General features: G+C 39.2%; 1 protein-coding gene across 4 annotated transcripts in view; it reads right to left on the reverse strand.

Moving 5' to 3' along the window:
* AKAP7 (A-kinase anchoring protein 7) overlaps positions 1-26,389 on the reverse strand; it is a 94,771-nt gene that overhangs the window by 22,908 nt on the left and 45,474 nt on the right. For 3 of the 4 annotated variants that reach the window (XM_023750275.1, XM_023750272.1, XM_023750273.1), the window contains exon 7: positions 18,882-19,029. In XM_023750275.1, coding sequence (XP_023606043.1) covers positions 18,882-19,029 — 148 coding nt within the window. Of the gene's footprint in view, positions 1-3,149; positions 3,309-18,881; positions 19,030-26,389 lie in introns of those variants that run through there. The other variant, XM_006084485.3, reaches the window with a different exon arrangement.

The raw sequence follows: 26,389 nt of genomic DNA on the forward strand, positions 1-26,389 counted from the left end.
ATTCAGACATTCACCTATTCATCCGACATCAACGCAAGGTCCTTCAAAATGAGAACATTTGCCACAGGAAAAGAGCAAGCAAAATGTTTGCTAATTAGGTATAGAGATGTCTCTTTAGTGATTAAGTTCTCTTTGGAGGTGTACTTAGTAAGATTGATAAGCTGCAGTGGTCAGTAAGCCTGTGGAACAACATTCTTGCTCAGGCTCAGTTCCTTCAGGAAGTACACTGTGGGAAATTGGGTAATTTAAAGAAACAAGTGCTATAAAAGAACTCAGCAAAAACTTACACTGCAGATGATCTACAACATTTGTGAATCCTACAATATGTACAGTAATATTTGATGTTAAGTATGTTCCTGTATATCATTATAGAGCTTAATCTTCAAGAAACATATATTTATTGTCAGGGTAGTCAACATAGTATGGCCAAAAAGAGTACAGTTGGAGAAAAATGTTCAACTGTATTTAAACAAAAAGGGTCTAGCTGTTTTGTGCTGCATGAACTGAAAAGTAAGCCATGACGAGTTCTGCTGTATTTGATTACCCTCCCCATTATCAAGATTTCTGGCTGTGCATACCATTAACTTTCCACATGAATTTAGGCCCCTAGACAACTAGTTGATTAAAAATCATTTTGTTTATTATTAATAGATTAAAATAGTAGCACTAATGAATCAAATGATTGATTTGATTGATGAATCAATCAAATGATTTCTATCTACCACCACCAAGGGCCACAACAGAATAAAACAGCAGCGGGAGAGAGGTGGGGGAGGGGGGAGAGGGTTCACTTGATCCTTACCACTTGGCCAGCTGGGCACATCCCTTTTGTAGCTCTGCAGGACTGTGGAGGACTCGCCTGTGTTTTGAGAATGACATCCACAAATTTAAACTTTCACCACAAACTCATTTAATTCTCTATAATTTGAGGGCCCATGACCCTTTCCAGCAGAATTAGAAGGGTGTAGCCATTGGCATTTTTGTGCTCCATCCCTCGTAGGTCCTCTGAGCATGTGGCTCAGAGCAGGCTAATGAGGCTACTAGGTGGGGACACAAAGATGAATAAGGCCCAAGAGGTTACTGTACATCCAGTAGCAAGATCAGAAACATGCTGGGCCCTCCCAAATGTCTACGGATTCTTGTACCTGTCATCAACACAACTGATGGACCGTTATGCTAATTTACATGTTTCTTGAGACATGCTGGCTAATGAAGCCTCTGCCACTTTTTTTCAAGTCCCCTTTGTAAGTACTTTGAGACCTGCATGACCTGCAACATTGCAGAGAAGCCTCTCTTTAGACCATCCTATAGCAGAGAAATAAAACGTGGCATCAGAAAACAGCTGATGGGGTGTGTGGATGGGGTGTGGAGCAGATTAGGAGGAGGAAAATGGTGAAGCAATGACAAAAATCAGTGACAGATGACAGAAAGAGAACGGGGAGGATCGGGGGCCAATGGGATGAATGACAGGAAAGGGAGTCCAAATGCATTGATTTCTAACCATAATCTGCACTTCTGAACTAGAACTTCACTTCAGACACAGTTTCCTGTCTTCATTTTCTTTTTAGAATTTGGAACTTGAGAAAGCAAACCCGAAAAGCAGTAGACACCACTTCCTGTCAACCAGTAGTAAGAAGCACTGTGTGTAAAACTCCAGACTGCACTCCTGTGATCCCAAAGAAGACAGAAAAGAGCACATGCCTCATTGAGGAGAAACCTGATTTCAGTTAGAGCCAAGAAGACTGCTGACAGCGGAGAAGAGGAACAATAGGAGGAAAGCAGAAGTTCCCAGTGGAAACCCAGAGCAGTGAACAGGAAGTGGAGAAGGGTCGGAAAGAACTCACTGTCCTACATCTGCCCACCCCCAGGCTTTCAGGTAGACATATTCCCTAAGGAAGGACTCAGTCAGCCCATACCCTCAGGAACCGTAAGCAAATCATTCTGACAAATCTCTGAGAAGTTTCAGGCTGCCAAACGAATGCCGATGCTCACTGTTAGGAAATGAGCCATCGTCTTATAAAGTCATCTCGGGTTTTAAGATCAGGCTCATCATGTACTGAATAGTGTCATTTTCACAAGCAAAATTCAGAGCACAGCTATTGGCTCTTGCTAATAATCAGACGCTCCAAAGTCTACAAAATATATTCTGAGCCCTCCCAGAAGATTTCTGGCAAAAACTGGTTTATTTCCCAGGTGACTAGGTATACCTATCCCTGGTTAGCTTCCTGAGGAACAAGCAGCAGGAAATTTAAGCCAGATGTGGTCTCGGAGCACCTGAACCAGATGTCACGAGGTTCTGTAGACCTATTTAAATGTATTCAAATACAGCACTGACGTGACAGAGATGTGGCTGCAGATTTAGTAAGTACGGCTGTAAACATTTTATTGAAAAAGAAGCAAAAATGCAATATTTTGGGGCAACTAGTGTAAGGCAAATTCTATCCGGCACACCAACTAAAATGCCAGCACTGCATTTAACAAAGCTAACATGTAAGTGAGTAACATAAGCCAGTGAGGAGAAAAATTTCAGAGCAAATGTTACCACTTTAAGTTCTGTTTCTGGGCCATAAGCAGATGTGGAAATCTGCCTGACATTCGTTTAAAAATACTCATTGAGGTTTTTGCTGGAAGCAAAGGGCATCACTTGTTTGGAGTGGTCTCACAGTTACACGTGAAAAAGCAGGGGGTACAGGAAAACGTCTGCAAGTGGATAATGGATGTCACTTTAGAGCCAATTTACTTCTCTATATGATATCCTTGATCATTGTTCTGAAAAATATCCCAATTTCAGATGGCAAAACGAAGCCTGGCTTGTATAATACATCCTACGGTAGGCAGTGATGTAAAGAATCTCAAAACTAAACTCTGACTCTAGACAGTGTGATCAAAATGGGCTGTAAGATTACTAACACATGAACATCAAAAAGGAGTTTTCAGTATTTTACATTTCACCTAGCCCATTTCTTGAGTCAGTGTACTTTTACAGTTAATTATTAACTACACACCCTCCGATCCTTTTAAGAAAAGCACATGAAAGATCACAGCTGATTATTCTCTTTCACACAAGAAATAACCAAAACTCTCCCTAGAAGACAGCCACACAAAATCGTCAAGCACTTAGGATTCTGCATAGTACAAACCACACTTACTGATTTTTTCCTCATCCCTGGAGAAAGGAAAGCAGCAGAGCTGGCCCATGGCACTGGTGCCGTCTCTCCTTCCTGGTGCTCTTCCCCCCGGGCACCCCAAATAGAAAATGCAGTTTACACCGGGTCTGTGAGCACACCCTGCCTATTCCACTCGGAGGAGCTGTGCACGGAGCGAGCAGGGCGTGCAGAGCCAATGCACAGCCGGGAGGGAGAGGGGAACTCGCTGCAGTGAGCAAAAAGGCTCCACCTCCCCGTCCTCCAGCCCAACGTGCTGCTCCGCTGCTCCAGGACTGGCATTCAGGGGAAGAAGTGGCCTTATGCTTGACTAAGCCTCACAGAGCTGTGAGCTCTGGCCTCGGGCAAGCGCTACGTGTGCCGTGCGGACCTCTAGAGGGGTCTGTAAGAAAGGTAAGGAAGAACAGACCACCATGAGTCCTGCCACAGACAAATACAGTAACACACAGGGAAAGTCAAGGGGAAACATTTTCTGTCTGCCGCTTAAAGAGGAAGAGCTTTCTTTTTCCCCCAGGAGATGTGAGTTTGTTTGTTTTATGAATAGGGAACTTGACATTGCAGAACACTGACAACACAACTTGCATGAAGTACCATTAACTACTTCACAAACAGGAGAAATGACAGGGAAACTGGGAGGAAGGGGAGTGTGGATTATTATCTGCACTTTACAGCATACCTTTTAAAGTTAAATGCCTGCTTTCTGAATCACTGCTTTGTTCCCCTATTACAGCATTAATCAATATTATGAATTCTGAAATGATAGCATCAACTATGTCAATAGCCCAGAAAATTCCTCAAATGGAGACTTTGAGAAAAAAGAGAAAAAGATCAGGAATAAGAGCATGTTTCTAATTTAAATGACAAGTTGGTTAAGCAAATTCAGGGGCAGCAAAACAACTAACTTCAAGACATGACATATTTTGAGCTTCATGACATGAGATCATTATCTCATGCAATTGTTCAAAATCTGTTATCAGTATAGAGCACAGCCTTACTCTATGACTGCAGAGGTGAAAGACTGTTCTGAGTGTGAGAAGTGCCATCCAAATTCTTCCTTTACTCCTCTGCTTCCTGGCTAGGCACACACACCTATTTACCAGGAAGGAGTTGGAAGGAGGAGGACATAGGTGATAATGAAAACTTCCAACTTCTGAATGCAATATGTCTACTTTCATACTCACCTGAACAAAAAGAGTGCACAGTCTAAAAGAATAAAAATTGTCATTTTTAAAAATCCTAAACATTACTTTTTGTGTCAAAGAAAGAAATATTTGCAGTAAATACTCTTCATTGAAGAAAATGAGTAACTCCTGGCATTCCCCAGGCACCAACATTGGTGCAGTATACAGGCGTTAGAATTAGAAAGCCAGAGGTTTAATTCCCAAATCTGTCAGTTATGAAACTGTGACCTCTTTGCCAGAGTTTTGATATCTTCATCTGTAAATCAGGTAAATTCATTATAAAGTTTCAGTTTGTTGTTGCAAAGTAGGAAGTGCTTGGGAAGAGGGGGAGAGACTGGGACAGATGGTCTGAATACTGGGCCCCATGCACCTCCAGGTTTTCAGCCCCAGCTAGCAATCTTGTCTCCTCCTCTTCTAATTTCCTGCCCTGCTGGCTGCCATGCTGAGTTACTGCTTCTACTACATAAGTGACCCACCTCCAAGCAAGAAAGGCTCTCACCCAAATGCAGTGCCCAGGAGATACCATTCTGTGATAAAACCTACCAACTTTATTAATTAGCCCTTGTTGGCACTACTTCTGAAAATGTGCAATTAAGAACAAAATATAGAAAATGTGTCATTAAGTAACAGTATCTACCTCAGGATATTCTGCAATCTAAGGGGGGGGCTATTTAATGTTAAAGAGCTTTTTCATAACTATTAAAAGTGAATTAACCATAATAAAAGATTATAAAACAATTGAGAAATTCAAGACAGAATTTTTAAAACTGGCTTTTAGAATATATGCACCCCTATGTTCATAGCAGCACAATTTACAATAGCTAAGATTTGGTAACAGCCTAAGTGCCCATCAGCAGTTGAGTGGATAAAAAACTGTGGTACATGTATACAATGGAATACTACATGGTGATAAAAAAGAAAGAACTCTTACCATTTGCAACAGCATGGATGGACCTGGAGAGTATTATGCTAAGTGAAATAAGCCAGTCAGAGAAAGATAACTATCACATGATCTCACTCATATGTGGAATCTTATGAACCAACTAGAGGCCCAGTGCACGAAATTCATGCACGGAGGGGCGGTCCCTCAGCCCGGCCTGCACCCTCTCCAATCTGGGACTCCTCGGGGGATGTCCGACTGCCGGTTTAGGCCTGATCCCACAGGAATCGGGCTTAAACCGAGGGATCGGGCCTAAACTGGCAGTCGGACATCCCCTTCACAATCCAGGACTGCTGGCTCCTAACCGCTCACCTGCCTGCCGGCCTGATCACCCCCTAACTGCTCCCCTGCCAGCCTGATCGCTCCCTAACTGCTCCCTCCTGCCAGCCTGATCATCCCTAACTGCTCCCCCCTGCTGGCCTGATCATCCCTAACTGCCCTCCCCTACCAGCCTGATTGCCCCTAACTGCCCTCCCCTGCCAGCCTGATCGCCCCTAACCACCTCTGCATTGGCCCCTGCCACTGTGGCATTGTCCAGAAGGACATCCGGAAGATGTCTGGTCTAATTAGCATATACCCTTTCATTAGTATAGATAAACTAGACCAGTGATGGCGAACCTATGACACGCGTGTCAGAGGTGACACGCGAACTCATTTTTTTGGCTGATTTTTTTTTTGTTAAATGGCATTTAAATATATAAAATAAATATCAAAAATATAAATCTTTGTTTTACTATGGTTGCAAATATCAAAAAAATTCTATATGTGACACGGCACCAGAGTTAAGTTAAGGTTTTTCAAAATGCTGACATGCCGAGCTCAAAAGGTTCGCCATCACTGAACTAGACCCAGAGACACAGAAGCAAGAACAGATTGTTGAACCTCAGAGGGAAGGCAAGGGAGGGTGGGTGGGAAGAGATCAACCAATGAACTTATGTGCATATATGCATAACCCACGGACACATATAATGGGGTGGTGAAGACCTGGGGCGGGGGAAGGGAGCAAGCTGGAAGAGGTTAATAGGGGAAAGGAGGACCTATGTAACACTTTCAACAATAAATATTTTTTTAAAACCTGGCTTTTAATAGTGCAAATAATTAGCATCATTTAAATAAATAAATAAATTTTCAACTCTAAATAACTGTAGAATTATGTGCCTGTATTTTTCAGTTTAGAAATAAAACATGTATATTCGAAAGGGGGATGAAACAAGCAGATAACCCAAGCTCCAAAAGAAGTCCTTTACCCACCCACAGTGGCCACTCCTCAAATCTGCTGATGCATTCCTGCTTGGCGCCAATTTTCAAATGCCTCCTCCATGCTTATGATCCAGTCAGATCTGTCCTATGTGTGGATCAATCTTAACCAATGTTGGAGCTGAAGACATTTCCAGAATTGGTGAGAGATAAATTAGGGATAAGAATTTATGCCCCCGCTTGGAGAACCGAAAGCAGTAGAGCTCCTGAGGTAGAAGGCTGGAAGAAGAAGGGCTGACAAGTTTCATTGTGTGTTTGGACAGCTCGAATTTATGACAGCTCGAATTTATGTGATGCTATTTTATCATCCAATATGATTCAAAGAACAATTTAGTAAACACTTATATGTGCCTATGGGGTGAAGTTAATTCTCGAGTGGAGATGTCCAGCCAGGGGAGGTGAGAAAGACAGGGCCGAAGGAGGGAGGAGGCGGGTACGTGGAGGCAGGCCCCTGGAGATGCAAGCGCATTCGCTCATTGTTCGCACTGTGGTAAATCCCACGGGACAGTTTTATGAAGGCAATGCAGAAACACGAGAACAAAGGCCAGTAACAGTCGTCTTCTACATACTGCTCAGCCCTGCTTTTTACAGTCTGTCCTTCTTTTCAAGCATTAACAATAAAATCACAACAACTGACATGAGTTACTTAGTGAAGGACAAGTTAAACATTTGGATGTTAAAAACTATTTTTTAAAAACACACACGCTGCCAAGAATACACTAATTTGCTGGCCAGTGTTTGTATTACCTGAAATGGCTGCTTTCTTATTCAAGTGCCTTTAATCCCTTCAGAGCTCAGCCTTTTAGAAAAAGCAACATCCTTCACAGAAAGAAAAAATACACTTCAGAAAAGCCAATGGGACCCAATGAGCAGATTTCACTTTTAGTTTCACAACATAAACAACATAGAATTTGGGTCTAATTTACTGGGGGTTTTCAAGGATCCTAATTATTCTTTATGTGGAATAATATCCTCAATATATATTTAGCTCTGAAAGTGGTCCGCTATTTGACCTTGGACAAGAACAAGTTACATTTCCTGCTATGGAAAGGATTTGAAGACTTCAAATAAAAGGTGCTTTAATAACTCAATGCATTATTATTAAAGGTTTTTCCCCCCTCTAATAATTCTTAAAGGGATAAGGAAGTGAAAGTAAATCCCCAAGATAATAAAAAGAAAATTTACTTATACTAAATGAAAAGCAGTTAAATCAAGATTGGCTTTGGCAGGTCTTCGATTCTGTCATGATCCGCCATGACCCAGGCTGACAGCCTTCTGATACACTATGTCAGTATTCATTCTGTTGTGGATACTTCTAACAACATCTGGCAACTGTCAGACTGTTGTTTAAATACCCACAAAACCAAAGCACTGAGTCTATTTTCTGTTAGTACATTTCTTATTTCACATCTGAAAAGCGTTTCTGACATTAAAAAATAATGCCATCTCTGTAACCTGAGGGTAGAGTGGCTCCAGGGTTGGTTAATTCAGTAGTTTAACAAGATCATCAAGATTCACCATTTTAGTTTCCCGTGCTCAGCACATGTGCTCACCTGGTGTCCCCCGTGGTGGTTGCTAAGTCCAGGCACACATGTATACTCAACGATTTCCAACTAAAAAAGGACATTCTCTTCTCTATAATTTCTATGCATCAGCCAGAAAACTGTCCTCTGAGGCCCAAGCAGACTTCTCCTCACAGATCCGAATGGGTCACATGCCACTTCCTAATCACTGGCAAGAAGGATGGACCCACTCCCCTGCTGGTTAAAGTGAAGGCCCACATGCCCTGAAGCCCAGCACCTCACAGGGAAGGGGGAGGGGGGGGAGACTGCCAACAGGGAAGAAAGGGAAGAAAATGGACTCAGAACAGGCAAAACACTAGAGTCCACTAGAGTTCTGTATTTACCTTTTTTTCAATAAAAATGTGAATCCACTGTTTGGTCCATTAAAATTAGGCAAGTGATTGAAAGGGTCTATAAGTAATTTTGTATAGCAATAAAGAAAAAGCCCTAAACAGTAAATCATTAAAAAAGAGTGTCATGCTGCTGAAACCGGTTTGGCTCAGTGGATAGAGCATCGGCCTGCGGACTGAAAAGTCCCAGGTTCGATTCCGGTCAAGGGCATGTACCTGGGTTGCGGGCACATCCCCAGTGGGAGATGTGCAGGAGGCAGCTGATCGATGTTTCTCTCTCATCGATGTTTCTAACTCTCTATCTCTCTCCCTTCCTCTCTGTAAAAAATCAATAAAATAAATCATTAAAAAAGAGTGTCATGCTAATTTAAAAAAAAAACACCCTATCATATGCGAATAAATGTATGCCACACTTATAAACATTTTTCTTGCTAAATGCATAGCTGGAGAACAAGCAGCAAAACTGAACTGCCTCTCTAAAGCTTCTTACGTAAGACTGACTTCTTAAGCAAAAGCTTTTGCTTTTTAAAATTTATATATATCACTTTTATTGTTGATAGTATTTTGTCTAGCTGTTAGCAATGAAAGTATATTTGGCAGCTATGGTTCTCTGGTATGAAACATAAACCTTGTGAAGATCTAATGCAGTTTCCTTTACTCACAGCCAGAATCAAGACAAAATATTCACCTGAATATTCTAGTCAACAGCAGATCAAATAAAACCACAATTCATGAAGTGACAAAATGTTGTTTTCTCAGTTAGCTACAAGTAGTGCTTGAGGCATTTTCTATCACACATAGTAAAGTCAGACAAAATATCAAGAGATATTTACAAGTTAATGGAAAAAGACCGAATTTAAACTTCATAAAGAGAAGTAACGTACACTCCATGTTTCATTAACCCTGGTTTTATCAGAACAAGTTTCTTTGTAGAATAGATGAAGTAAACTTGAATAGTAAAAGGGAATTTTCATGTCATTGCTGTCCAGATGGCACAGACCAACAAGAAACAATAAATGAATGTCATATTGACTTAAATAAGTCCCACAACCTTTTATCTCTATCCTAGCCCCTTTGTTTAAGGTCTCCTTCTTTCCTCTACAATAGTTATCTCAGGTAACTAGCTGCAAAACTAGTCTGAAGTCCCAGGTTGCCCAGGTACTCAGCTACTTCATTCATACCCACAGCTTTAACTACCCACTTAACACCACTGAATCCCATATCCATCTCTCGGATATATCTCCTGTGTCCCAGACCTCCCTCCGGGACCTGTCCCTTGATTGGGCCACAGGTGCTATATTATATCTAAAGTCGAACTCATCATCTTCTTGTCACCAAAATCAGTTTTTTCTTTTATCCCCTGCACTGGTGTAGGGCACTATCACCTACTAGCTGTCTAAACTTCACACCTGGCAGCTATCCTAGAATTCTGCCCTCTTTCACCATCCACCCTATACGGGAAAACACTGATTCTCCTGCCTACCTAGATCTGCAATGCATTGCTCCTTCTCACCTCCTCTGCAAATGCTACCTGCAGGCTATCATCAGAACCTGCCTAGACTAGCACGCAGCCTTCTTACTCATCTTGCTGATGCAGTGTCCTGTTCCCTCTCAACCATCATGGTTTATACTACTGGTGGAGTGACCTTTCTAAAGCACAAATCAGATTGTGACATTTTAAACTCCAAAATTTTGATGGCCCCCATTCCCTACAAAATAAGATCTGAATTAAGATAAGACCTAAATGACAAGTAATTCATGTGCAGAATGAATTACTTATACTCCTCTGAGTAGCTATTCAACTGGAAAACACCTCCCTTTCCCCTGTCTCCCTCCCCACATTCTCATTTTCAGCTCAAACCCCAGCCAAACTAGAAGTACCCTCACTTGGTTCCCATTAAGTTCACTACATCTTCGATATTCGATATACAGACAGCATAATACCTGGCACCTGGTGAGTTCAATAAATTATAACAACATAAAGAGACTAAAGAAGTATTACAGTGAAGGAGGAGTCTTTATGTGAGCAGCCAGCAGCTCTTCAAATGCCCCGAGGGAGCTAGGAATGAACTGATAGATCAGGCAAATCGATGAAGCCCAAGCTCATTCTGCCAGGGTGTGATAGCCAAGAGCCATTTACTCACTACAGTTACACTCTCCCTTCCAATTCCTATTTTAAGAGTAAATATATAACAAAAGAAGAACACAGTGGATCGGAATTTCAGACAAGGCTGGCCAGTGAGAGTTTTATTACTTCTTTTCCAGTTAATCAGAAAGTCTAGCTTTGGCAAAAGCTAAAATACAACAACACAAAATAGAGAACTCGTGAATTATAATGATGGAAGAAACTTCATGAGGTCACTCAGACCTCCAGGTTAGATGACCTCATAAATGTTACTCTCTCTTCCCCCTTAAAAGAAAAGACATTTCACAAATCCCTTAACACATTGTTCCAGTGTTAACAATCTTTCAGAGTCTAAAGTTTTTCCTAATTCCTAGAACAGTGTACTACTTGTAAAGACTAAGAAGAAATTGACTTTTTAGAAATACTAACCCTTCCTTAAGTCAGTCTTTGGCCTTTTCTGTCCTGGTCTGAAGAATTCTACATACAATTTGAAAAAAGAACAGCAATAATAATGGGCACTAGTAAGTGAATACTGCACATGTGTCAGGCATGATGCCAAATGCCATTCGGGCATTATCTCATTCCTTTCTCCCATTTTTATGAGGTCACCACCATTATTAGCCCTATCTTATGGGCTTGGGGTCATTAAGGCTGCCTCGTTAGGAAGTGGCAGTGGCCATTAGACCAGGTCTGTCTCACTCTAGGAACTTCTGGGTCACTGTTTCTCTCTCTCTATTACACTCTATTCTGCATCCTTTCCAACTCCTCCATGCTTCACTAAGATGAAGAAGAATTTAATCCATTTCATATGTTTGTCTCTTGTGATTTCACCACATTAGCAAATTAATTCTTTAGATTAAACACTACATTAAATAGATATACCAAATTTATTGTTTTCCTCCCAAAAGTCAAGTTTTTATCTTCAACACTGTATTTACATACATAAATCATATACATGGTGGGGCAAAAGTAGGTTTACAATTGTTTGTATGGAAAATAACACAATGACTAATTAAAGTGTTTCATGTACTCACAACTATAAACCTTCTTTTGCCCATATGTAGTAGTATATACACACAGAGATTTTTTTTTTATTTTGAAAATGCACCAATGTTAATCACATGCCAATTTAAGGAAAACATTAAGTAAATCTATATAACCTGAAATGGGTATTTTGGTGTTAGAAAAGTAAGAATACTGCTGTAATAAGTATTCTGATACAACTTGTACTGCTATTAATATTAATAACTAACATTTTATAACATTATTTGTCAGGCACTGTGCTTGGAACTTTTAAAAAATTAGTAAGCATTTTTAGTGTGGTGAGAATGTACTCAGAGGCAATTAGGCAATATGATGGGCTAGTTAGCCATAACTTGGGCAACTGGAAGGGTCTCCTAACACTTATTAGCTGTATCTTGGTGGCTTTGTTTGACCACAGACTCTGCACTCCAATCATTTCATTCATGTAGTTCATTTTTTTAAATCTGGAATTCAATATTGACTATATAGTCAATAATATTGTAATAACTGGATGGTGTCAGATGGGTACTAGACTTATCGGAGTAATCACTTTGTAAGGTAGATAAATTCTAATCACTATGTTGTTCACCTAAAACTAATACAATATTGTATGTCAACTGTAATTGAAAAATAATTTAAAAAATAAAATAAGCATACACATGGGAAAAATCTATTTTCATGTTTTCCAAAATACACTTAAAATTGAAGGCTCTACAAATAAATCATACAATAACAAATTATTACTGCATCATTCTAATTTGCCTGATAGTTAAATTTACCACATAGCACTGCCCCTTTAATATGTAGGGTTCCTAAGGCAGCTAATATAAATCATAAGGTTTGAAACCAGGCCAACAGATGGTTGAATTTTCAAAATAGCCTGAGCCACAGCTGCCACTTTGTGTTCACATCCAGATTAATAGCTGATACACCAGTTAAAACACAGTGAGCCATCACTAAGATTAATTTTCTCAGTTACTTAATCTGAAGCTTCCTCTAACTCAGACAGATATAAGAAATAAGGTGAGGGTTCCGATTATGAATTGCCTTCCATTTTTATAGGGGCATATAACAGTGAAATTCCAAACACTTTCTTCTTACAAGACATGTTTCATCAAAAGCAAACATTTCAGAAGAGGATAAGTAGATTACAAAAAGGAGCCAGATTGGCATCTGAAATACTGCATTTTAACATGTCAAAAGCTCTGTTTTTTAAAGAGCATTATGCTTTCTAGGAAGGATGACATCAGTCCCAGTTAAACTAGGATAGTTTTGGTTTGCTTCTTTTACCCCAGCATAGCACACCTATACCATTTGAATGATAAATTATATGGTCACTCAATTTCTGTGTCATAAAGTAAATAATAAAACACCCTCTATGGAGTTCTTCTTAAATTACTTGATAATTTTGAACAGAGAACATTTTCAACTGCTAAAGTTCTCACGTGAAAAGAAATGTCTAGTTTCCTCAGATGATAAACTAGTTCCCTCTTCTAACATGCCTGAAATAGATTCATCTTAATAGTATAGTATTCTAAGTCAGAGATTTTCAACTGGTGTGCCGCAAGAATTTTTAAAACATGCAATACCGGATTATTTAGTCAGAAGCACTGATTTCTTTTCCCTTAGATTGTCAAATAAAAAAATGACAACAGCCAACACAATAGCCGTCTAATATAAATGAATCAAAATTACATCTATTTTGGTCAGATCAGCCCAAAATATATTTTTTGGTGTGCCACAGAATTTTAGTAATTAGTTTAGTGTGCCATGAGATGAAAAAGGTTGGAAATCACTGGTCTAAGTAGAGATAAAATTTTCTTAATCATCTCCCTGACAGCTTACTCAAAAAAAAAAAAAAGACAAAATTTTGGTACTGCCCACCACAAAGAGATATTTGTATAAAATGTCAATTTCACATAATAATGTTTTTTAAATAAGACATTTCATACATATATGCACTGTCAGTCTGGGATATTTTTGCACTTGTTACATTTTTACCACAGAAAGAATGAATGTTTGACTGGAAATTATCAAACCAGTTTACATTTTATAGAGAGATAGCTGAGTAGCCATCAAATTAATTTGTTGGATGAAATGATTGGATATATTGATAAAAATTAATTTTGGAGAGTTGTCTGAGGACTAATTTATTTCATGGTTTACTGAACCATGAACTAAAGCAGCAATTCTTAAATGTTTTGATCTTAGGACTCTTTATACTCTTAAAAATTACTGACAATCTCCCTCTTCAATAAGAACTGATGTTTATGCCCTGGCCCCTAAGGGTAAAGGGGGACTGTAGATTAGGACACCAAAGTCAGAGCTGAGGATCTCCCCAGATGCAACCCCAAAAGTCCTTTTCTTTTGGCTGAACCACCACCTGGATGTAGCTTCTGGTAGTCACTGGATTGGTCTAAGCTGTTCAGGTCTCTTAAGGGAGATTCTCAAAAAGCAGGGACATCTGGATAGAATAAATTCATTGACTCAACTCAGAATTCTCCATAGAGTTTCAGCCCATAAAGTCTGATATCTTGGTCTGATCTGTTTGGCTTTGGATACAGACTGAATGGAACATAGCTGTGATGATTCTAACTTACCTGACTATGTATGATTCTTTTCCTCTACTATCAACATATCTGTGCAGGCCTGTTTGCTTCTATTTGAGCCTACAGTTGGCACAACCCTACCCCCTCATTGCATCTGTGCTACAGTCTTGAAGGTCTTATCTTTAAGGTCCAATCCTGTGTCATTATGTTGAGTAGTAAACTTCACCATCTTTTTAGCCACATCTATCTACTCAGTCTCCTTTATTGCACATTCACTGCCTCCATACGTGTGACTGTGCCCATCTCCATTCCTACCTCCCTCACCAACTCCTCAAACACACAAACCAAGCAACCTCCTCCTGTGTGACTTCCTCCGCTAACTAGACAGTAGACTCCATCACTACAGTCTTTGTAGTGTGCTCCCTACCACTAATACTGCCCCTACCTTGCCTCCAGTCCATTGTTCCCCACCCCTGTAAACCACACCTAATGCTCCTAGAATAAAACCCTTTCTCTACATTCCATCTGGCTACTCCTCGATTTCATCTTATTTATCCAAACTCTGGCATTCACTAACACCACATTCTCCCAGAAGGTAAAATTATAAGCGTCTTCCACTGTGTGCTTTACCAAAGCCCATTATTGACAGAGCCCTATCCATCTACTCCTCTTCCTTCTCCATTTCTCAGGTGTAATCTTAGCTGCCCACTGACTCATATCACTCTTAAGGAGAATGTCTTACAGTCCTCTGTATTTCATGATACCCAAGAGAGGGGTGCACACATTGTATATGTTCAATAATATTAAATTAATGATGAATTATTAAACAAAAAAAGGTTGGCATTCCCAGAAAATCATTGTTCCCACCTCTGCTTGCAGAAATTATCAAGAAATGCACTAGCTTGCAAAAGAATACCTTCTAGACCTTTCCAAATTCCCTACTGGCCCCTATAAGATATGTCTGATAGCTGAAAGTAAACTAGTCTTTGCAAGCACTAAATTGCTCATCAGTCTTGCAAAGGATGTCATTTAGTCAATGACCTTCCCTAAGGAAATATAAGTGGAACATAGCTGCCTGAGAAAAATTAATTCACCCAACTCCAGTAAGTAGCTAACAGAGAACAGCTTTCATCATCCTAGGAGATCTGAACCATATTTCATTCTAGGTTTTCTTCCCTTTTGGGGAGTGGGTGGATGGAGGATTTGAATTATACCTGGCTAGTGCAGTTAGGTTTTTAAAGAGTTGTAGCCCAATGCTAAGTAGGCATGATGTCACCCAAAGTTTTAATTATGAGAGAACAAAAATGTAGTACAATTCCTTGTATCTGAAAATATAAATATTACTTCCACATCCTAGCAAACTCCCCTAACTCTCCACGTACAGGTATAGATGGCAGGAGATGGAGATAATGCCCAGCTTGTAAATGTACAGTAGACACAGGGACCAGCAACAGCTGGCAGGGGGTCCAAACTCCAGTGCCTTCAGGAGCCAAGCAGGTAGTATGAACAGTTAAGCAAACTTTATAAGAAAATCAGTAGAGTTAGGGGGAATGATGAAAGGAAGCTACTTTCAAGGTCAATGTGCCCACTACTGCATCCAGGAAATCCCTGCCATACAAGAATGTGGGACCAAGTTGTTCAGAACGTGGCAGAAACCCAGATTTTTTAGGTCAAGTCATCGAATATTGGCAAGTTATTCAAATTAGAGAGAAGAAAAGAAAAACAAACAAGCAAATAAAAACAACCCTGTTCCAATCAAGTACAACATGAAAGGTTGCTAATTTGTCATCTTTGGAAGACAGACTAAGGTTGGACTGGTATAAAAAAATTATAAAAATATATTCCTAAAACGAAATCCCTATTTCACACCCACTTTTAGTAACTGGATTTCTGTGTTAATCATCTGTGCTGAATACTTACATTAATAATCATAACGCAGATTAAAAGCACAAATAAAAAATTAGAATATAGATATCTAGATATCTAGATAGATATCTAGATATCTAGATATCTGTGGACAAAAAAGGGGCCACATACTAAACCTGACACACACAGGGGAGGCCAGTATGGTCAGACACCTAAAGTAACCATATAGGATGGTCTGAACATAAAATTCGTGAGTCATGTCGCATAGTCATGGTGGATAGTCACGTCTTAGGCCTGCAGCTTCCTGGACAAAGGTCAACCTTTACCTTAAGTGAGCCTGTCTATTGTCTTTTTGCATCTAAGATAACATACCTTTGAACTGTCAGAGTAATCTTTCTCCAGACTCCTCAGGGCACAACCACACTGAGTAAAGACCACAGAACCCTCATTGTTTCCCACATAAATCTAAATGCTGTAAATGTTAATTAGTAACTATCCTGTACTCCCAACGTAAAAAAAGTATGTGTAGCTGTTTTACTTTCTATCTCAGAGATTTCCCGCTTTGCTTTCTCCCACCTCCTTAATCTATCACCGATGGATTTCAAATAACCCTCCTTACAGCTCTTCCTTTGATTCTGATGTACAAAATACACTGCAAAACTGCCATTCTCCACTGCATTTTCTTAATCCATTGAGATTAAGAAAATGCAGAAAGTGTCATAAATTTGGCTCAAATAAACTTATAAAAATGTCTTCAAAAATTTCTTACATCAACATATCAAATTTTTGGTTAAGAGATGACTCTAGGCACACTATAATTTTAAAAATCACAGGAAATTTTAAAAAATATATGGGGAAAAAACTTGTGACCAAAACTAAATGCAATAAAATCTGAAAATATCTGAAGCCAATATGGCAAGGGGTTAATTGTCTTTTTAAAAAATATATATTTTTACTGATTTCAGAAAGGAAGAAAGAGGGAGAAAGAGATTGAAACATCAGTGATGAGAGAGAATCATTGATTGGCTGCCTCCTGCACGCCCCCCACTGGGGATGTAGGCCACAACCTGGGCATGTGCCCTTGAATAGAATCAAACCCGGGACCCTTCAATTCACAGGCTGATGCTCTATCCACTGAGCCAAACCAGCTAGGGCGATATAGATATTATTTTTAAATGTGACTAAAAAAAGAATCTTTGCAATGGGAAAAAACATTTAAAAAAATAATGTTAAATAATCGGTATTGGGATATAAAATTGGTGGAGTTTGAAAGAAGCTAAATTGCTCTGAATTAGAAAAGGGTGAGATATAAAGAAGCCTAAGGGAAAAATAATCTACAGAAATTGCCTATAATAGGGGGGATTTTAGAAACTGAGCTGGATAAGAGCAAGCAAAGAAAAATTCAGTGGCTAAACGTAGTGATTTGGGGTGAACTGAGCAGAGCTGTCTAATGGCAACACAGGTGAAGCATGCGATCAACTGTATAAGGCAGTCCCATGATATCTTCTGTAAAATCCACATATTGCTTTTTTTAGTTTGTTTTTTAAAACGAGAGTGGGAATAGAAGGGGCCATGAAGTACATAGTTCTATTTAAAGGCTGGCCTAAAGTAATTACAGAGAAGACGTGGAAAACTAGCCAAAATCTGTATTCCACAAGAAGGATTTGAATTTGCCTTTTACAATGACCCTAAACAGAAAGGTTTGGTCCTCATCAGAACGTCAGTGGAAGACAACTCTGAAAACATGAAAGAAATTCTGAAACAAACAAACAAACAAAATATTCCTTACAATCGATTTGAAATATTTTAGAGCATAAAATTCAAATGACATGCTAGGTATCTTCTGTCTAAGATAGTTAAAATCTTTGGAAGTAAAATGATGACTTCTTTGAAGATTTCTAGTGAGAATTCGGAAATACAATTGTGTCTCTTGAACATTTTTTAAAGTGCTTTAATAAGCTGCAGTATTAAGATCCTTTCAGGGCATATCTTTCCATAGTTTTTTGTTGTTGTTTTTTCAAGCTGAAGTGTAGAGAAATTATCTTGGTTGAAGACCTTGAAATATTTAGAATCATGTATTTATCTTCTTTGAGTATTCTCATGTGAGGTTGTCTTGACGTCCACGATTTTATAAGAATCGTGCCTGGTTTGAAGTAGTAAATTTGGATCACAACAGATCAGCCTCCTTTGAAATACACTCACGTTGCAGACAATGGGGGAAGTCTTGTTCCAGTTTTCTAAGAATCTCCCTTTAGTGTGCACATTTTCCACACGGAAACATGAGTGTGTATGAGCCTATCTCATCACATGCCTTCTCCCTGAGAGATGCTAGAGCATTTATGTATGAGTATCTGTTTCCCCTCAAAACCTGTTTCCTTTAGGGAAGAAATCAAAGGATGAGTTTTCAGTCTTTGCAGGGCACCTACAAAGGCTTTCTAAAGTGAACCTTTATGTGCTGAAACATTCTATTCCTAATTAAAAGCAGCAAACATGAAAATGCCTAGTGTAGAATGGTGTGGTCATATAAGCCTTCACTGGAGAAAATACTTTCTTCTTATTCATGAAATAAAATCAAACTGAAGTATACTTTAAATCGACATTTTAAGACTGCATTATAATTATATTTAAGGCAAAAAAGGAGAAAAACTATGTATACTAAAATCTTGACTGATACATACAAATATCAAATATGTTCAACAAAATTTTCAATGTAGTATTTCCAAACCACGTATTTAGAAAAATATGTCCTTGAGAAAAACATATACAATTAGTCCTAAATATTTTCCAAAATAAGGCTAAAGAAATCAAAAGTAAAAATGCTAAAGAAGTGAAAATTAAGTAAATACTTTTCAAAGGGCACTCACCAATCACAATGGAAGACTCACAGTGATAATAACCATTACTTTGCTTTTTCTTCAGCATGGAGCAAAGATCAATGCGGTGTAGCATTTCTTCTCCAAATCTGTGACTGATAAATTTTTCATAGAATTTGGGGTCTATTTTTTTCACTCCCTTGAAATGACAAAACAAAATCACATCAATCAATCATTTCAGTCAGGTAGCCAGTGTGAACATATTTATATCACTTTCTTAGAATCTGACATTACATTTCGGTACACAGTACTAGCTTCAAGAATTTGAAAATGGATATCACAAAATTGTTGGAAAGCTGTTTTTAAAGTCTCCTTGTCTAGGATGAGCTATATAAAAAAAATCATTAAAGAGTGTTATGTTTAAATCTGGCAACATTCAAAACTTCATATACGTTAAGCTTCAGAAATAATAAAGTATATCAAGTTGAAATTTGAGATATGAAGAGTAATTATCTCCAACAACAATGAAGAAATGAATTTTGAAAAGTGATATGGACCATAACATTTTATAGTGTACAACAGTTTTAATAAGATGGATGCACTTTTTAAACTCCTTATGTAAGAATCATATCAAAGACCATTTAAGTTTATTTGAGTTGGGGGAGGGCATCAGTTTGAAGCACTTCCAAGTTCTCTACCTGACCCTCCTTATTCTTAGTGGCTTTCATAGCAGAAAGAGGGCTGTTGAAAAATTATAGTGCGGTGCCCTTGATACCTCTGTAGTTTCCCCAGACAGATACTCTTCCCCTTACTATACAAATGGTCCTGCACCATCTCAGTCCAAAACACAGTCTGTAAGATGAAGGTACAATACTATACAGGGCACGTTTACTGGCTGATCACGTATGAACTTTTCCTTTTCATTTATAATTTTTAAAATATTACCTTGGCAATATTTGTCAAGGGTTAAAAATTAGAAAATATGAAGAAACTAGAAAGAAAGAAGGAAAAATCATTCACAACCATATTTATATAAAACTAGAGGCCTGGTGCACAAATTCATGCACATTGAAAGGAAATTAATTAGAAGGTGGCCGACGGGGCAGGACTAGGTGAGATGGGCTGGACACACCCTGGAGCCACCTCCTGTGATCCCTCACCGGCAGGCTGCACAGAAGGGTGTCTATGGAATGAGCGGTGGGGGGATCCCTCTGGCAGGTGGGGTCCCTCGGCCTGGCCTACGGGGATCGGGTCAAAATTGGCAGTCCATCATCCCCTGGGGGGTCCCGGAGTGGGAGAGGGCATTCTGTAAAGTTGCTGTCGCTCAGCAGCTCCTGCGTTGAGCATCTGCCCTCTGGTGGTCATTGCGCATCATAGCTACTGGCCAGTCAGCCAGTCAGCTGGTCGCTTAGGCTTTTATATATACAGATACATTATTAACACTGGAGTGTATATCCTTCAAGCCTTTTCTATACATATATATTGTTTTCAGAATATATTTATACAAATCTTACTACAAAACATACTTAGAATACATATGTGCTCTTTTTAGTCATAAAAATTAATTTTAAAAAATATAATAGATATAAAAACAAAAATTTTATGATTAAATCACCCAAAATGGCTACTATAATTATATCATGTATTTTATTTTTCTCTGCAAAATAAAGTACTTATTATTTTTATAGGAATATGATTGTACCATGAGAACTATTTAATAACCAGCTATTTTGATAATTCTCCAAAGAGTCCCTCGTTCTCTCAAAGAGACAAATTCCCAGAACAGCCTACGAGGCCCTGCTGTGCCGTCTCTGAACCTCTCAGGCCTGGTCTCCGACTGCTCTCCCCTGTGTCTCCCCAGCCTCCCTGGCTTCCTTGCTCTTCCATGAACATGCCAGGCACAAGCCCACCTCAAAGCCTATGTACTGCCTGTTCCCTCTTCCTGGAATGTTCTTCTCCCAGATATCCTCAGGGACCATCTCCCAACTCCTTTAATTCCTTGCTTAGAAGAGCCTCACCTGACCATCCATTTAATTTGTACTTCCAAATCCTCTCTACCCGTCTCTCTTTATATGGATTTATGTCTATTTTCCCACAGCATTTACCATCTATGTTACCATTACAAAACATACTATGTAAATGACTTTATTATGCTTATTTTTCATTGTCTGTCATTATGTATCCCTCCCCATTAGAATGTAAGCTCCACATAGAAAAAAATTTTTGTCTGAGTTTTAGTCACTGAAATATCCCCAGTGCCTAGAACAGGGCTTGACCTGGAGAAGTGCTCAATACACAATTGTCACAAACGCAAAGGAGGATTGTTGACAATATCAAATTCTATTCATTTCGGGTTCAATAAGAATGAAAGGGAGTGGATTCCTTTTGATTTGGTGAATCGAATGCCACAGCAGACCATTATGCTGAGGAGCAGTCAGAATACATGAGTTCAACTCCAGGCTCTGCCATTTTTCAGCCCTGTGGCTTCCCTTCAGTTTTCTCAACTGTAAAATGGGGTTAACATCAGTACCTACCTCAAAGTGTTATATGGACTAAATAAGTGAATTTATGAAAGTGCTTATACCAGTGAAATATAGTAAATGTCAGTGCGTGTGTGTAGCGGGATGGTGGGAAATGTGAGAGCCAGGGGGTTCAGACCCTTAGACCAGACAGAAGACACGTGATAACTCAGCAGAAAAAGAAGAACCTTCAGATACCGATGCCGGCAGCATTGACTAGCCACTGTAATCTCCATTTAAGTGTTGTATCATTTTTTAAGGTAATAAATAAGGGAAACATTCATCTTCTAACCTATTGGGTGAATTAATTTAATTTTAGCAAAAAGGAAGTACCAACTATTTTGCAAGAATTGTTCACAGACAACTTCCAACATGAACCTTAAGGTGTTAATTTTTACTAGCGAGTACAATGGAATTAATTATTTAACTCAATTTACAGAGAGAGCTGTGGTTCAAAGAGGCATGAGTCCTAGGAGACACTGAAATTGCAAGCACTTATCAGAAAACATCTTCAATAATAAAGTATACAGAAACAGATAACCTGCTTTATCTCATGTATAATATTAATATGCTCTTTATTCTCCAGGGAGTTTTTTGTTTGGCAATATATTAAGTTTTATTTTCAGGCTCTTTGTCCCATGTCAATATATTTCTTTTCTAGTAAAATCTATCTGAATTAGTCTCGCCATCCAGCTGTAGCAGGTGGTATTTCTCTTTCATAATAAAAGAAAGGACTAGCATTCTAAGAATATAAATGAGTACATCAAAATTGGATGTCATTTAGAATAAGGGTAAGAAGTCTCCTATTTTCTGAATAGATCACTGGGTTGCCAAAATAGTCCCCAAAACATCACCCTGCAAGGTTATATTTTAAAACTCAAAATGTGGGTGATGGCAGGTTTTCAGCCCCAAAATTATCCTCTGCTTCCCTTCTTCATAGGCCAGACCCTTTTCAAGGCACCTTGTCATTTAAAGATCGATTGAGGTGCATGTTAGGAGAACTCAAAGAAAATCACAAAAAATGGTTACAGGTAGGAAAATTTGACTTACACAAAGGCTAAGAGAGTCAGGGTTATTTCAAATGTAGAGAAACAATATGTAGGGTATTTTCAATGAAACCATACTAAGAGTGCTTCAACCCTGGAATTCTGAAGATGCTTGATTGAATGAATGCCTGGTATTCTGTTTGAAAATTATTTTGCCTTGGACCTAACATGGACAAGATATGTTTTTCACACTTATCATTGTACCCAATGTAACTGACATATCAATTATACAACATAACATTAAAAGAGAAAATTGGAAGTTAAATACAGGATATTAGACTTTGAAACAATAAACTAGTGGTAAGAAACGTCAAACAAAAATGCTTTTCAAGACTTTCTTAATTAATCATTAGAAATGACTGAAGTTTTATTTCTCTTTAGCCTCGTTTTAGTCACAGTTTAGGGAAAATTATCAGTGATATTCAAAGCAGTTGATAACGTTTGATACAATGTACCATGAAGCCCCAAGGAACCTCCCTGTTGATGATAACTTGGCACCCGAACAGCCAATACAGGAAAAATGCCATTGAGAGCATGATGAGTATTTTTAGAATCATCTAATGGCTGCATCTGACAAGTAATGGAAATCATTCGCTCAGAAAGCACTCACCATATCATTTACGCTTAGCTAAATGATGTGTATAATTTAATATGTACAAAAGAGGGATCAGACTCATATTACTCTGCAACCAACTCTATTTTCAATATAGGAAGCACCATGAAATATGAAAATTCACATTAGTTAACAATCTGAATGTAAAAATAATTCATTTAAGGTTCTGAAAGATAAACTACTATTATTCATCTTTAATTTCGATGAGCAAGTTATTGTGATCAAAGGAATGATGACATGTCAGTGTTATTAAGAAGGTTAAGACTTCTTATATAATAGAAGGTAATTTTTTATAGTGACTTTATAATAATCACAGCTTCCATGATGAAAATACAATCAGGCTGCATATCAGACAAAGGAATTAGGAGTCCCACTGATGGGAAGCTCGGCATGCCTAAAGCTCCACTGTGTTTTCCAGTAGGTTATCCCTGACATGCAGGGACTAAAAAAGAAATGTGTGCATTTCCTGTGATGATGTCTTGAAACCAAAATTCAGAAGGTAAATTAAGAGCCAAACCGAACTGCCTTGTCATTTTGGGCATCAGCTGGTTAAAGAGGAATGGTCATTTTTTTACACTCGTTTTCATGAGTGGAAAAAGGCTGTCTATATTGGTTAAAAACTAAAATCATTTTAAATGATCACTGCTCCGAATGAAAATTTATGTTTTAGTGATTCAAAGTTATGATAAGATTATATATCGGCATGGGGCTTCTCTGAAGCAAATCTTACTTTACAATTCTTTTTTTTTTAACAACTGAAATTTATTTTCTCACAGTTCAGGAGGCTGGACGTCTGCAACCAAGGTGCCAGCCAGTTTGCTTTCTCCAGAGGCCTCTCTCTTTGCCACCTTCTTGCTGAGTGCTCACATGGCCTTTCCCTCGTGTCTTTTCCATTTCTCATTGATACCAGACATGTTGGATTAGGGCACTGCAAATAAGACCTCATTTAACCTTAATTACCACTGTAAAGACCCTGACTCCAAAAAAGTAACACTGGAGGTTTTAACCTATGAATTTGGTTGGGGGAGGCACACAATTCAGTCCATAACATGCAGTCATATACCCTTCAGGAATGGGCGATAGTAACACATTCACAATGCTCTATGCCCATTCATTCTCTCTCTCTCTGTCTCTCTCTCTCTCTCTCTCTCTCTCTCTCTCTCTCTCTCTCTCTCTCTCCCTCTCCTGCCTGGGATTTCTCTCCCTGGTCCACTGTTAGTTAAGAGGCTCTTCTACAGGCTTTTGATTTACTTGCTCCAGATTTGTTCAGAGAGAATGACTGTTTCTCTGATTCCAGCTCCTAGGAGAGAACACCTAAAGGTCTAGCTCTACTCTGATGTCCATCCATGATTTAACGAAAGATAGGAAAGGGACTGGGACCAGGTTGATAGAGACACTTTTTATCAACTGTGGGCAAGAGCCCAGCAATCAGCTGTAGTGGGAGGGACCCTACAGCCCCTTGCAGGGCCTGGAGTTAACCTCCTTCACCTGCTGGGCCATGAGAGGTCTAGGACAGGGGCACTCAGGGGCTCAGTGCAGTGACTGTTAACCATCAGGTACAGATTTTCAATTATTTTAACCACTAACGCAACTGTCCTGGTAGCAGCTGAATATCTCCTGGACGACATGACCATGTACTTCAAAAGTAGCTCCTATCAGCATACCCTCGTTAGGGAGGGGAGCAGTTAAAAGGGTTGTTGTGAACTAGGCAGCCATTCTCAATGTGCCTACCACCTGAGAATGTTTCTGTAACAAACATTGTCTGTAACATTCCTCTAAGTCATCCCCTTTGTCTCTTGAATAGGGACATATACTTTGTCTCAGAGACAATGAGAGAATTTCCTCTCGCTCACTTGCAGGTGTTTGCCAATTCCCTCCTGGCTCTGGGGAACAAAGCAAGGGCTAGATTACTGGTTTATTATAAAAGGATATTCAGGGACAGCCAGATAAAAGAGATACAGGAGGCTAGATAGATGGAAAGAGCTCTGAGCTTCCACTTCCTCTTCAGGCACACGGCTCCCCCGCCACACACACACACACACACACACACACACACACACACACGCTCCCTGGGTTCACCAACCAGGAAGCTGCTCCTTTACATGTCTTAATGACCCTTCATCTTTTGGCGTAACTACATTTTTGCTATTACCTGCACTGCTTCATTTCCATCTTCCTCCTGATTCGGACCCCCTGACTGCCTCCCTGTCAGCTGCAGTCTTCCCTCAGCCTCCCAGTAGGGATAACAGAGGCCCTTCCCACCGAGGCTCAGTTCCACCCACATCTGCTCCTGACAGGGATGGAAAGAGGCGTCTTCACCACACCAGCCAATGGGCCCACATAGCGGGATGATTTCAGATCAGTGTCCAGCACCACCCATGAGGACTGCCTTGCAGTTTTCCCATCTTTCCTTCCCGCCATTCTGGGCCAGCTTCTGGGGCTGGGGTCTGCCTGGCCCCCTGTCTACCATGCCCATTTCCATCTGGCCCTGACACTCTATCTAGTGCTTGTCAGTAAGTTTAGAGATTTAAAAAAAAAAGTAAGGAGTGATGAAAATTGACAAGACAATAGTACTTTGGCTTTAACCCAATCTGGAAAAAATAAATAAGGCTTTCTGTCATCTGTATAACAACAATAATAGAAAATATGTAACATTTACAATGAACAGACACTGCTCTAAGGACTTTTATTAACTACATAATTTAATCACAATAATCCTATGAGACTGGTACCATTATGTCCCCCAGAAATTGAAGGAGAGAGAAATTAGGTCACTTACCAAAGGACACACAATTAGTAAGAGGGAGAGTTTGGATTCCGATTCAGAATAAGTAGAGAACACAGATAAATTGACAAGATCAAAATGACAGTATTCAAGCTTTTCATTATTTACTTTAAAATATTAAAATTCTAAGAAAATTAATATTTAAGATATAATCATATACATTATCATATTTCTAAAACTAATGTAAAAATTACTTTGGGAGCTGTCACTAATATTAATAAATCAAGTGATAATTACATGTCCATGGTAAATGAATTTAATAGAGGAAGATGAGAATTAATTCATAGATGCTACTTAAACATAGAAAAAATTATCCAAATAATCCATCCTGTAAAAAGATCTCTTCTTATAATATAATAATAAAAGCCTAATATGCTAAGTGTCCAGTCAACCAGTCGTCCGTTCAACAATCAAAGTATAATATGCTAATGATGTGCTAAGGCCACTCAACCGCTCACTATGATATGCATTGACCACCAGGGGGCAGACATTCCAACCAGTAGATTAGCTTGCTGCTGGGGTCTGGCCGATCACGACTGAGAAGATGGCCCAGACATGCCCTGGAGCCCTTCTGAAGTCCCTCCCCGGCTGGCCAA

The sequence above is a fragment of the Myotis lucifugus genome, unplaced genomic scaffold, assembly GCF_000147115.1.
Source record: "Myotis lucifugus unplaced genomic scaffold, Myoluc2.0 scaffold_11, whole genome shotgun sequence".
Taxonomy (NCBI): domain Eukaryota; kingdom Metazoa; phylum Chordata; class Mammalia; order Chiroptera; family Vespertilionidae; genus Myotis; species Myotis lucifugus.